This window comes from Rhamphochromis longiceps, linkage group LG6, assembly GCF_057381845.1.
Source record: "Rhamphochromis longiceps isolate RC_006_pf linkage group LG6, R_longiceps_female_GT1.1, whole genome shotgun sequence".
Taxonomy (NCBI): domain Eukaryota; kingdom Metazoa; phylum Chordata; class Actinopteri; order Cichliformes; family Cichlidae; genus Rhamphochromis; species Rhamphochromis longiceps.
This window is the reverse complement of record NC_140562.1, coordinates 6,401,239-6,414,118: the sequence shown is the minus strand read 5'-3', so window position 1 is coordinate 6,414,118 and position 12,880 is coordinate 6,401,239. Positions and strand designations below refer to the sequence as shown.

The 12,880-nt window shown below is 39.3% G+C and overlaps 1 protein-coding gene across 1 annotated transcript in view; it reads right to left on the bottom strand.

Moving 5' to 3' along the window:
* Nucleotides 1-2: 2 nt before the first annotated feature.
* The window catches only part of gpr179 (G protein-coupled receptor 179), a 26,671-nt gene continuing 13,793 nt past the window's right edge, over nucleotides 3-12,880 (bottom strand). The window contains exons 6-11 of the mRNA XM_085409036.1: nucleotides 9,776-9,885; nucleotides 7,947-8,185; nucleotides 6,979-7,117; nucleotides 6,724-6,826; nucleotides 5,525-5,671; nucleotides 3-5,144 (exon numbers count right to left, since the gene is read on the bottom strand). Of these exons, the coding sequence (XP_085265162.1) occupies nucleotides 1,662-5,144; nucleotides 5,525-5,671; nucleotides 6,724-6,826; nucleotides 6,979-7,117; nucleotides 7,947-8,185; nucleotides 9,776-9,885 (4,221 nt within the window). The 3' untranslated portion in view covers nucleotides 3-1,661. The remainder of the gene's footprint in view (nucleotides 5,145-5,524; nucleotides 5,672-6,723; nucleotides 6,827-6,978; nucleotides 7,118-7,946; nucleotides 8,186-9,775; nucleotides 9,886-12,880) is intronic.

The window sequence follows — 12,880 nt, the reverse complement described above, 5'->3', positions numbered from 1 at the left end:
TGTGTGTGTCTACAATTTACAGTACACTCATTAAAAAAACAACAACACACAAACATTGCTTACAAAACTAGGTCAGTCCACTGACAAAAAAAAAAAAGACTTGGAGCCAACAACTGGAGTTAAGCAATAAAATCACTGTATGACACTGTAGCAGCATAAAGTCTGATGATAACCATCAATGAATTTCAAACAATATTTGCTGGCATGGACATGCAGCTTAATTACATCTTAACTAACAACTGCTGATATTTAAAGTCCAGAATTTACCACATATTACTGTTTTTTTTTAACTTGGAAGCTGACTCTGAAATCTGTGAGCAGTGATTCAGAACTTAAAGTAGCATTCACTAATATCACACACTGAAATTAAAAGCATTGTTTGATGTGAAGAAGTGATTAGCGAATGATGACCATCTGATAATCATAAGATGTTGTCTTTAAAGAAAAAATATTGTCAAGATCTGTTAAACAACCAAGGAACATTTACTACTGTGGTGCAAACCACTTTTGGCTTAAGTCATTTGTGCTTAAAAACGTAATCAGCCTTATCAAATAGCTGCAGTGTTTTCAAAAGGTGATTACACAACAGCTCTGTGGTGATTGCAATGTTTTTCATATGTTTTTCTTTGACTCGGAGTTCAGATTAAGTTCATGCACTGTGTGAAACAAGCTGTTTTATCTTTCTTTCCTATCTTTTTAGACCATCTTCCTTTTGATTAGTTGCTCCTCAACAACAGAAGGTATAAACAGTTGGTGGGTGCCTGAGGTGACCACATTAGGGATATCCCCTCCCAATGATATCAAATAATGAGCACAGTAGATAGAACTGTCTGAAACCAAGCTATTGACACACAGAATAATTTTCACACACCATTAAAAACTTTGTGTTCAAATATGAGCAGCTACCACTGTGGCAGTGAGCATGACCGAAAATGAAAGCATAGTCGGTCCACTTTAATAGTAATCACTAGTTTTTTGTCAGGAAATGAGTCACCCAAACAAAGAAGTATGCATAGTTTTATCAATACTTTTGAAATGTAACTGTGTCCATTGTATTCCTGCTTGACAGTTTGTATTTTATTTTAGTTTGAACAAATGATTTTTTAAGACATTTTGAGTTGTCTGGTGTATATTTATATGGGGCAGGAGTATTCCAAAGTGTCGTATCTGTAGACACCCTGTGTTGTACTTTTGTTTGAGAGTAGTGCTGACTTAACTTCAGCTTTTGTAATAATTGTAGCTCAGCCATCAATATACTGATCTCATGGCAAAATTGAGTGACGTCACTCAAAGACGCACAAAATCATTTGCATTTAATATGGGGGACAGAAACAAAGACATTGGACTTCAGCTAACTGCTTTACATGCCCTTCTATCATGTAAAAATCTTTTTTGTGTTAAATGTATGGGGTACATAAATCTTCTGTATGTACATTACAAAATGTATTTTCAGTCAGGTCTGCACAACTTGGAGTGTCCAGCCAAGTCTAGCCTTCCAGGATTTTAGACATGTGGGCATGGCCCGACTGTTTGTCAAATTTCATTAATCAAGTCTACTCTTTAATTATTGTTTAATAATCCATCAGAAAGAAATTTTGCCGTTGCCAGCTGCAGGGAAGCTCTTCTATAGCTGAGCCTACAGTAGCTACAAAAGTATAAAGCTATAGGTCAGGTGGGAATACAAGAGCTTCAGCAGCACACTCGGCATCGTCCTCTTCGTCTTCCTCTGGAATATTCTCTGGCTCCCATGTAAAGATATCTGACGCATTGTCAGTGAATGAGCCAGATGTGCTCCTTAACATCTCCCAAGGGCACAGAGCATCTCGCCTGCCCAGGGCTAAGTTTGCCTTAGACTCATCTGTTTGCTCAGGGCTTGTGTCTGCTGGAGTTCCTTCGACACTAAGGCAGCTCTGACTTTCTATGACATCCTTGTCACTGTTGGGAATATCATTTTTGTCTTCACCTGCTCCAGTGATACTTTTCTTTTGGACGGTTTCATCAGTTTCCCACGGACAAACATTTGCCAGAGCACTATCTTGTTTTTGGAGAATTTTTGGTTCTTCTGTTTCCCATGAACTAACATTTTCTTTAGTGCTATCGTTCTTTTTGGCAGCCTTTGGTTCTTCTGTCTCCCATGGACAAACATCTGTCCGAGTGCTATCTTGTTTTTGGAGAATGTTTGGTTCTCCTGTCTCCCATGGACAGACATCTGCCCGAGTGCTATCTTGTTTTTGGAGAATGTTTGGTTCTTCTGTCTCCCATGGACAAACATCTGTCCGAGCACTATCTTGTTTTTGGAGAATTTTTGGTTCTTCTGTTTCCCATGAACTAACATTTTCTTTAGTGCTATCGTTCTTTTTGGCAGCCTTTGGTTCTTCTGTCTCCCATGGACAAACATCTGTCCGAGTGCTATCTTGTTTTTGGAGAATGTTTGGTTCTCCTGTCTCCCATGGACAGACATCTGCCCGAGTGCTATCTTGTTTTTTAAGAACTTTTGGTTGTTCAGTCTCCCACGGACAAACATTTTCTTTAATGCTATCGTTCTTTTTGGCAGCCATAGTGTCTTCAGTCTCCCACGGACAAACATTTGCCAGAGCGCTACCTTGTATTTTCAGAACTTTTGATTCTTCAGTCTCCCATGGACAAACATCTGCTTTTGTGCTGTCTTGCTTTTTCAGAACTTTGGGGGTTTCTGTTTTCAGTGGACAAACATTTTCCTGGGAAATGCCCTTCCTTTGTAGTTTTTCAGATGCGTTTGATACTTCAGTTTTAACTGTCCCTGCTTCACCTGTTTCCCATGGACAAACATTTGCTCGAGCGGTGCTCTCTGATATTTTGGGGATCTCTGGCTTTCCTGATTCTGGTTCCTCTATTTCCCATGGACAAACCTCTGCTGGCTTTTTAAGTTCTTGAGACATTGTTTTGGTCGCTGCAGTTTTTTCAGGTAGTGCTGTTTCCCAGGGGCATACATTAACTCTTGTGCTGTCTTTTCCATCAGTATGTTCTGAAGTAGCTTTCAAAAGTGAGGTATCTATTTCTAAATCTTCTGGATTGTCTTGTTCACTTTCCCAGGGACAAATATGTACCTTTATTGTCATTTGTGGAGTTGATTCTGTAATTGTCTGCTCCGTGTTACTGCCTTCCCATGGGCAAATATTTTCCTTGATTGTCGGGGGATCAGGGAAATCCCATGGAGAACTTGCTGCTGCTTTGTTTATGTGTTTACCCCAGTTTGAGGCAGGTGATATTGCATGGTAATGTTGCTCATTACTTGATGCACCAGGATAGATTGCAGCTTTCATGACCTCTCGCTGAAGGGGCACTGTCAGTGTTCCCCTGTTTTCTAAAGGATTTAAATTTTCGTATACACCTTCAACCTTGTCCTGCATATCCCACGGACAAACATTAGCGTATTCATTAGTTTGTATTACTGAAGGCTGGGGAGACTCTGAAGTCTCCCAGGGACATATGTTTAATATGCCTTTTAAAGGCTGCTGTGCCTGTAAATCTTTAGAAAGGATAGTGTGAGAAACAACTGGAATATCCTGAGATTCCAAAGGACCCACTTCTCCATGACCACTTCCTTGTCTTCTCATGTTCGCTTGCTCTTGAGATTCCCAAGGACATACGTTAGATCGTTCAGATACCTGTGATTCCCAAGGGCAGACATCTGCTTTGATGCTCTGCTGCTTCTTTGGTCCCTCTCCACTAGCGATATCCCATGAACATACATCTGTATGAGGAACATTACGGGTTGGAGTAATTCGATAACTACCTCTTCTGTGAGTTGAAGGGGTTCTGGAGCTGCTTATAGAACTTATACTACTACGTTTACTACTCTGCCTCGACAAAAGCACGTGTTCATATGTCCCATCTTTTTGCATATCTTCTGAATCACATGGATGGATAGAAGATTTTACAATTACAAGCCTTCGTGGGCTTCTGTCAGAGGAATCCCCAGAAGAGAGTCTGACTGCATTCTGCTTAACAAGACATGGTTTTCCATCTGCTGTTGTCATGCTTCTTTTCTGGAGTGACCTCTTTTCAATGCTAGGATGTCTTGATGTTCCTGACCTTGGTGTTGTTGAAGCACTTTCCTGACTTTTTTGCGAAATAGAATCTTCTCTATTTAAGCTTCCATCCTTGCTGGACCTGCTAGCTGCATCAATTGATCCCATCAATGTTTTCACAGTCAGCCACTTAGCGGTTGTAGTGGTGCGGAAAGAGAAAACACGCTGATCCTTCACAATCTTTGGTCTTGGAGAACCAGGTGCACTTGTAGACATGGTAGACTTGGGGGACTCGGTTTCACCTTGTAGGCCTTTGTCCACAGAAGACTTCTTTTCTACAGGTGGCAAATGGTCCCAAGGACAGATAAGTGCAATTGGAGATGGTGGCCTTTTTTCCTCATCATCCCCAGAGTTTGCATATGTGACATGCTTCTGGTTCTTGTCACTTGACTGTTCTGGCTCCACCTCCCAAGGGCAGATTTCAGCCTTGTCAAATGACTCAGATTTGAGAGCACTCCTGGTCTGGTCACTTATAGAAAGGCTTGGCCTCGACCTCACTGTGTTGGCTCTGTTAACCTTGGGTATATTCTCCATAGAATGGCTGGTAGTTGAGGTTAGGCTCCAAGATTTATGAAGTCTGTTGTGATCAGGATGCAAGAGATTGGTATCAATCGTCAGATTCTGGGCACTGGCTGACTTACAGACCCCTGGTGGTATATCCAAGGAGTCTGTCTCAGATCGCTGTGAGGATCTCTTCACAGTATTGGCCCTTAATGTGGAGGTGTGCAAAGACTCTCGTTCCCTGACATAGTGATGATCACTTTGCGACTTACGCATGGATGGTGATGGTGATAGAGATGCTGACTTCATTGAACTTCTGTAACTGATACTGACCGTCTCTGTAGACCTTCTAAAAGAGTCAGAATGATTCCCACTTCTACTGCGGAAGGATCCATCTTTCTCCTCACGGCTGCACTGGCGGCTCATCGTTTCTGGGATTTCAGCTATGCGTTTTATAAGGGATCTCCCCAGTGCACATCGAGAGCTTCGTTTTTTAGGTAGATGAGGGTTGTTTGCAGCCATCTTCTTCGTCTTGTGGACTTCTAACTGGGCATATAATTTCTTCAGTTCATCCTGATGCATATGAAGAAAAGAGGGAATTGATGAGATAGAGGTTGAAATGATTGAGAAGAGGAAAAGACAAGGAGAGTCAGGATAGGTAAAGAGTTTTCAAGTATGAAGAACACAGTTCAGGTTAAAGCAAAGGATTGAAGGGTGGAGAAAGTTCATAGAAATTTGTTCAGTCTACAGTTAACTGTATTTACTGTTACTTTATGATTTCATTTATAACATATTTACCATTTGTTTATTGAATCTACATATAAACATAATTAAAATTAAGGGATAATTATTTTTTCTTTTTTAAATGTAGCCTTTGGAATTTCTTCCATATTATGTGCATTATGCCCTACTGCAAAGTGATAACATCGTTCTGTGGGGACAACAGTGTTTACCCGAAAGTCATCAGGGTCCACACTGTGCTCACTCCATGCAGAGTGAAAACTGCTGTTGAGGTAGGAGCCAGAGCGCCGCAGGTCAACTTCATCTTCATACACCTCTGCTGCAATCTCCTCTCTCCCAGGTTTGGATACATAAAGGAACTGTGGAACACATAGGAGAGAAGCACATGTAAGATAACTGGTTTTGACTCAACACAGTCCATAAGTAATAATTACACATACAGAAAGAAGTCTTGAACATTGTTTAACTAGAAGGACTGATTGGAAGGCTTTCCACTTCAGTTGAATTCTACTTCATTTATATAGCACCATATCATAACAACAGTCACCTCTATGTGTTTTATATTGTAAGGTAAAGAAGCTACAATAATAAAGAGGAAACCCCAACAATCAGACGAACTCCTATGAGTAAGCACTTGGCAACAGCGGTGAGTTCCACCAACATTTTATGATATCTAAGTAAATGTAGCATGTTAGCTTAATACATATTAGCATTCAGCATACATTAGCATACTGGCTGGCTTTCAAGCAGAACTAGACCATGCTGAGTTAGCGGTTATCGTTAGCATTATATAACGAGGTCTTATATTTAACATAAAGTCGAGTTACATGCTTAAAGTAGTTAAAGATAAAGCTAACAAGTTTGAGAATACTGTGAGATATCATTTAGATTTTTACAGCATGTCATCCAATCAGAAAATAAGTGGTTTGAGTCCCAGCTACTCTGAATGTTGAAATATCCATGGTCAAGATACAGAACACAGGGTTATCCCTGATGCATCCATGTGAGTGTGTATGTGACTGTTAGACAATATATTAATGTGTGTGAATGAGGCTTGTAGTAAATTTTTTTTTTTTGCCAAGGGCAGTAGAAAAGCGCTAATCCATTTTCCATGACTTTTTTTCTATTCTTACTAGTGCTGTCAGCGTAAATCTCGTTAAAATGACGTTAATGCGGCAAATCTCCGTTAGCGAGTTAACGCGGATCACCCCGTGCACGGGGCTGCATGGCGCTAACGTGTTAACCAGCTAACCGCGCTAACGCATTGACACAGTGCAGCCCCACGCACAGGGCGGTCTGCGTTAACGAGGTTATGGTGTAACGTCATTTCAATGAGATTAACGCTGACTGCACTAATTCTTACTGTATAATTAGTCTACTCTGGCACTATGGACATAAAAATGTGGAATACCTTGGGAACAAAGAGCAGGGCGAGTGTCACAGTGATGGTGACATGGGTGTGTGTGAAGGAGAGCAGAAGCATCCAATCAGGATGAAGAGATGGAAAGGTAAATCTGTGGGAAGCAGAAAATATAGAATCATCCCACGTCAACGTGTGTTGGCTTTCTATTTCGTATGGTACACAGACATATTGTTAAGCATGTGATGGGCTTTACTGCCTTTCTTTTCAGACACATTGACCTTAGTGGTCTTGGTTACTGTTTACCGGAACAGGTGGAACAGAGAGGAGAGAAGCAGCTCATTGTGGATGGCGATGCCCATGTAACGAGGTTCATGGAAAGCTGAGGGTACTGGCCTTACAGCAGTCCACAGTGAACTCCCCCAGCACAGGAACAGAAGCTCAGCTGTAGCAGAAGACTTTATAATCACTTGGATGTTCAAGAATACACAGTACAAATGTTGAAACTAGTTTTACTTCACCCTAACAGTAGTTTTGTGGTGCTTTATGTTGTGCGCTAAAGCTCTTAATACTGGTGACAACTTAAATACCTTTCTTGAATGCAATTCAAAGAAGTCTCATTTAAGCTTATTCAACAGTGAAATTATTTTTTAAGATATATTCTGGTTTCTTATAATTTAATGGCCAGCTATTTACTGATGTATACTTTTTTATTTTTACCTAGAACTTAAGTTGTCAAGATAATCCCAGTGAATTGCTGACAAAGTGATCCTGTGTGCCCCACTGGATTTTATTGTACCAACGCTGCCTTCTACTTTGTTGTCTAATTTATTGCTTTAAGGAATAAGTGTAAAAATGGACTTGTAATGAACTATAATAATAAAGTTGTAAACTTGCCCATAGGTGTGAATGTGAGTTCGAATGCTTGTCTGTCACTATGTGTTGGCCCTGTGATAGACTGGTGACCTGTCCAGGGTGTACCCCGCCTCTCGCCCAATGACAGCTGGGTTAGGCTCTAGCCTGATTATGATGATGACACATCTAAAGTAGTATTTACTGAATTCTTAGACCTAAAATGAATCAGATTATCTTTATTATGTCCTTATGCATAAAGACTTAGAGGTGAAAGAGGTTTTACTTTCTTTTTATCATAACTGTAAATAGATATAGACATAGGTACACTTTGAGATTTAATAGAATCACTGTAACAGCTACTGTATGTTTAATGATGCTGTTGATACTCTTAACAGGTTCTTTACATGTAGTTTACTTACCTACAGCCATCATGTAGTCCCAGCGGTCAAGGTAACACATGTTGAAGCCCTGTCCATCAGGTGTGTTGGTTGTGATGAAGACTGGAATGTTTCTGTCACGATTCTGCATAACACCCACCGTCCATGCACACAGGAACCAGCTGACTGTCATCAGCATCACTCCCAGAATTCTCAGTAAATGGAGGCTGGACATGTAGGGCATTCTCTGGGCTGTGCGTGACAGGAACACCTTCAGTACTCTGGTCCAAAACAAGAGCAGTATTGGCCCTTAATGTGGAGTATTTGGGTACTAAAGACAAACTGGTGCAACTTGTAGTAAACAGTAAAGTCAGTGACTGAGTGTTGAATTTGATGTCACTTCAATATGAAGTTTCTTGAGAGATGTCTTTGCCTGGAGAGACTTTTGATATCAGTGGAATTAGGCTCAAAGTAAGTAATGTAAGTTAGACAAAAATCCACAGAATAATTTTTGCTCTCCACGATAATTGCAGATTTATACAAGCTGGGGAGATCTCTGGGAGCTATTTCTAAACAACTGCAGATTTCAAGATCATCAGTTCAAACAACTGTAGATAAGTACAAGTCATCCAGATGTGTTACCACTTTGCAAAGGTCTGGCAGAAGACCCGAAGGGTGACAGAAGAGATTGGTTAGGAAGTTTAGAAACAACCCAGGAATCACCGATTATCACAAATTATTCAATGTTATCTTAAATAAACAGGCAGATGGTGAAAACTTGGACATAATTGGGTGTTCCAATTGGTTTTGGAATGGATTAAGAAAGTAAGCTAACACATGAACTTCCCAAAGCTCTTTAAGCATCAACCCTATTGAAAATTTAGGGACTATGCTTAAAACCGAGGTTTGTGACAGAACACCAACCAATTTAAATTAACTCTATCAATTTTGCCAAGAAGGGTGTTCAAATCTCCAGCCAAAGTTATTCCAGAAACTTGTTGATGGCTATCAAAAGATCCAGGATCACGGTGCAACTTGAAACCTGCCAAGTGACGTTTAACCAAATATTAGTGTGAGTGTATGTATACATTTAGCTTATACGTAGACCTTTGTGGATTTGAGAAAATCCCCAATAAATCACTCAATGTTTATTTGAAAGGACAGAAATCAGAAACAAAGTCTTCCCATTTATGGTACACTCTGGGTGTACAAGTTAGCAAACTTTAGCTGATAAGTATACGCATATAAATTCAAGAGGAACATGCTCTTTTCCCCCCATAAAATTACACAGTCTTAAAGGCAAGTGGTTTAACTTAGTTTTGAAATGAATCATTTTATAGTCTCTTTATAATATAGTTTTGTTTGCTAAAAAGCAAAACAAAACAGACATCTATTGTCCTCCCAGTACTCCAAAAACTCAATTAACTTATCAATTTTAAATAATAAATAAAAATACTATGTTATGTGGAAACCATCGTATACAAGTTGCTCTTTGACCACAAATAGTGTCTGTATCAAAACATATTAAATATATGACAAATATGATCAATTTCATATTATTTGATATGAGATTTATATTTGTAGATACTCACTGAACCCAAATGTTATTTAATTATAACTGAATGCAGTTGTGGATTTATAAATAGGCCTAATTTCCTTCCAGCTCACTCAGAAAAAGATCATACAAAATATCTTCCAGTAAAATAAACTAAATATTTTACAGTAAAGTTCATGTATTTTTCAAGAAATTGAGCATTTATTCAAAGCCATTAACCACTGTGCTTTGATGTTTAAGGAGAAGGTATTAAACAGAAGCACTTAATTTTAACTACATTAAATGTTAGTATCGACTACTCTCAGTGCTAACCTACCTGTACATCTTAAGTGTGACTGTGCCGTAGACAATGGAGAAACCAAGCATTCGCACCCAGCGGAGCAGGATGCACCTGAAGGTGCTTGGCCTGAAGTACATGATAAAGACCTGCAGAGACAAAGAAAGAAATGCTTAGTAAAAAAAAAACTACAGCTATACACAACCAACCAACAGTTTCTATTGGTGTATAGATAGTTGGCGCAACCAGTTATTAGGTTTAGGGGGCGATCACTTCTTCACCATGTAGGTTTTGGATTTCTTTCCCCTTAAAAATAAACGCCTTCATTTAGAAACTGCATTTTGTGTTTACTTGTCTTATTTTTGTCTAATATGCAATTTTGTTTGATAATCTAACAGATTTAAGTGTGACAAACTTATCAAAAAATAGAAGGAGGTAAACACACCACTGTATGTACATTACCAGTCAAAAGTTTGGACACACCTTCTCATTTAATGTTTTTTCTTTATTTTTTTAATACTTTCCACATTGACAAACTGAAGACATTGGACATATGAAGCAAGATATATGGAATTATGTAGCAAAGAAAAAATTGATAAATAACTCTAAATATCTCTTATATTTAAGATTCGTGAAAGTAGCCACCCTTTGCTTTGCTGACAGCGCTGCAAATCCTTGGCCTTCTCTCAGTGAGCTTCATGATGTCGTCACCTGAACAGGTTTTCACTTCACAGGTGTGCCTTGTCAGGGTTCATTTGTGAAATTTCATGCCTTCTTAAAGGAGTTGGGACCATCAGTTGTGTTGTGCAAAAGTCAGGTTGGTACACAGCTGACAGCCCTATTTGACAACTGTTAGAATTCATATTATGGAAAGAACCAGTCAGCTAATTAAAGCGAAACAACAGTCCACGATTACTTTAAGAACTGAAGGTCAGTCAGTCCACAAAATTGCTAAAACTTTGAGTTCCCCAAACATGCTTCCAGACTGTGTAAGGGCCATTTGACCAACACGGAGAGTGATGGAGTGCTGCCCCAGATGGCCTGGCCTCCACAGTCACCTGACCTAAACCCATTCGAGATAGTTTGGGATGAGATGGACTTCAGAGTGAAAGCAAAAGGGCTAGCAAGTGCTCAGCATCTCTGGGAACTCCTTCAAGACTGTTGGGAAACCATTTCAGGTGCCGACCTCATGAAGCTCATTGATGGAAGGCCAAGAGTGTGCAAAGCAGTAATCAAAGCAAAGGGTGGCTATTTTGATCTAATCAAATTTCAAACACGTTTTGAGTTGTTTCAAACTTCACACTGTTTATTACATAATTCCATATGTGTTCATTCATAGTTTTGAAGTCTTCTATGATGTAAATAATCATGAAAATAAAGAAAAACCCTTCAATGACAATGTGTGTCCAAAGGTTTGACTGGTAGTGTATACATACACACACCACATCTGTTTTTACTGATGCCTCTGCTGTCCGTATAAGCGCACATCACGCCTGACTGTAATCACTTTGCTGTGATGGTAGCATGAGCAAAACAGTGTCAGCCACTCAGGATAAGAGCATAATCTATATCTTGTGATAATGTAAATGCAAACATACATCACTGTGTTCAAACTGCTTATACAGAATAAACTGTTTAGAGTGACAACTTATAGAACAAAAGTCATGGCAGGAAGGCCCGTTTAATCAGTATAAATGGCCAGCACACAAACACAGATTGGGGTCTCTGTTATAGATGGAGCTGCACAGCAGAAAGAAATAATGTGATTGGTCAACCCAAAGATATAGTGCAGTGAGTAAGCTGAGCAAAATAAAACAATCAATGACAGAATAAATGAATCAATGCAATAATCCAGTAACTCCAGTGATTATTTATTGGGAACCTGTGTTCGCCAGTGCAGATTTGCATCATGGGGCTCTAAACCAAGCTCTCTTCTGATCTGACATTGTCTTTATTAACTATATACTCAAAAACCGACTTTAAAGCTGAGGCTAAAAATGAGAACACAGATATCCTGATGACTTCTAGATGCCAGTGATATCCAATAATAAAGCTCAAATCCTCCTCAATAAAACCAGTTCAGTTCATTAATATAAAAATAAAGCTGCTGTTCTTATAAAGCTGAACTAATGAGTGCAGAGGGACAACAGTTGTTGTTCTCTAAAAAGTAGTTACTAAGTAGCCAAAAGGTACCTACTACTACAGGTGCTACTACACCGAGACACTCATATTGATCTTTTTTTTGTTGACATTAGAAAATCCTGCTACGTTAACGGGTCATGGTGGATTTCAAAACCAGCTTGAGTATGTTGGTGGGATGGTCAACAACCTTCCTTCATGCAGGGGATTTATTTGTAGATGAAATGGCAACTTTACTTCAGCGACACCCCAGTGAGATGACAGACCGAACTCTGACCTTTCATCTGGGGCTTTCAGAACTACAGTCAGCTATGTGGGCTGCAGGTCACCTTTGAATTAAAAAAAAAAAACCCTCACACAACATGATCCCAAATATTTGCTCATTTCCAGTCTTGCTTCCACCTCTTACGTCACCACAGCAGGTTTTAGATCTTTAATTTCATAACTGAAATATATCCTGTATTCATGTTTGTATATTCTTGCCTTCCATGCTTTCATCTGCATCATCATTTTGTATAGTTCTACACAAAATGAACTGACACATGTATCTCTGCATTTACATTTCTTTTTCTTCTTTCAGCTGCTCCCTTTAAGGGTTGCAACTGCAGATCATCTGCCTCTATTACATTAAATCTACATTTACATTTACAAGTACTTATTCACGTAAATTGACATTTATGATATTTGCATTTATTACTGGCATTGTTATTATTATTTAGCTCTTAAATGGATACCAAATATACCTGCAGGCTGCTATCTGAATAAAGGTGAGATGACTTGACTATATTTTAGTTTGCCCATCATCGATAGGTTTGAATGACATGTGGGAGGGGCTTCTGTATTTGCAGAGTTCGCCGTTCTTATTGACATCACACAGAGCCAAGAGTCCTGAATCCTGAGCTTTTTGTTTGCATGGATTACTTGTAAGATGACTCTGTTTCATAGAAGCACCTACCACTGTAACAGCATATATAACATAATAGGTCCACTTAACTGTGTGTGCAA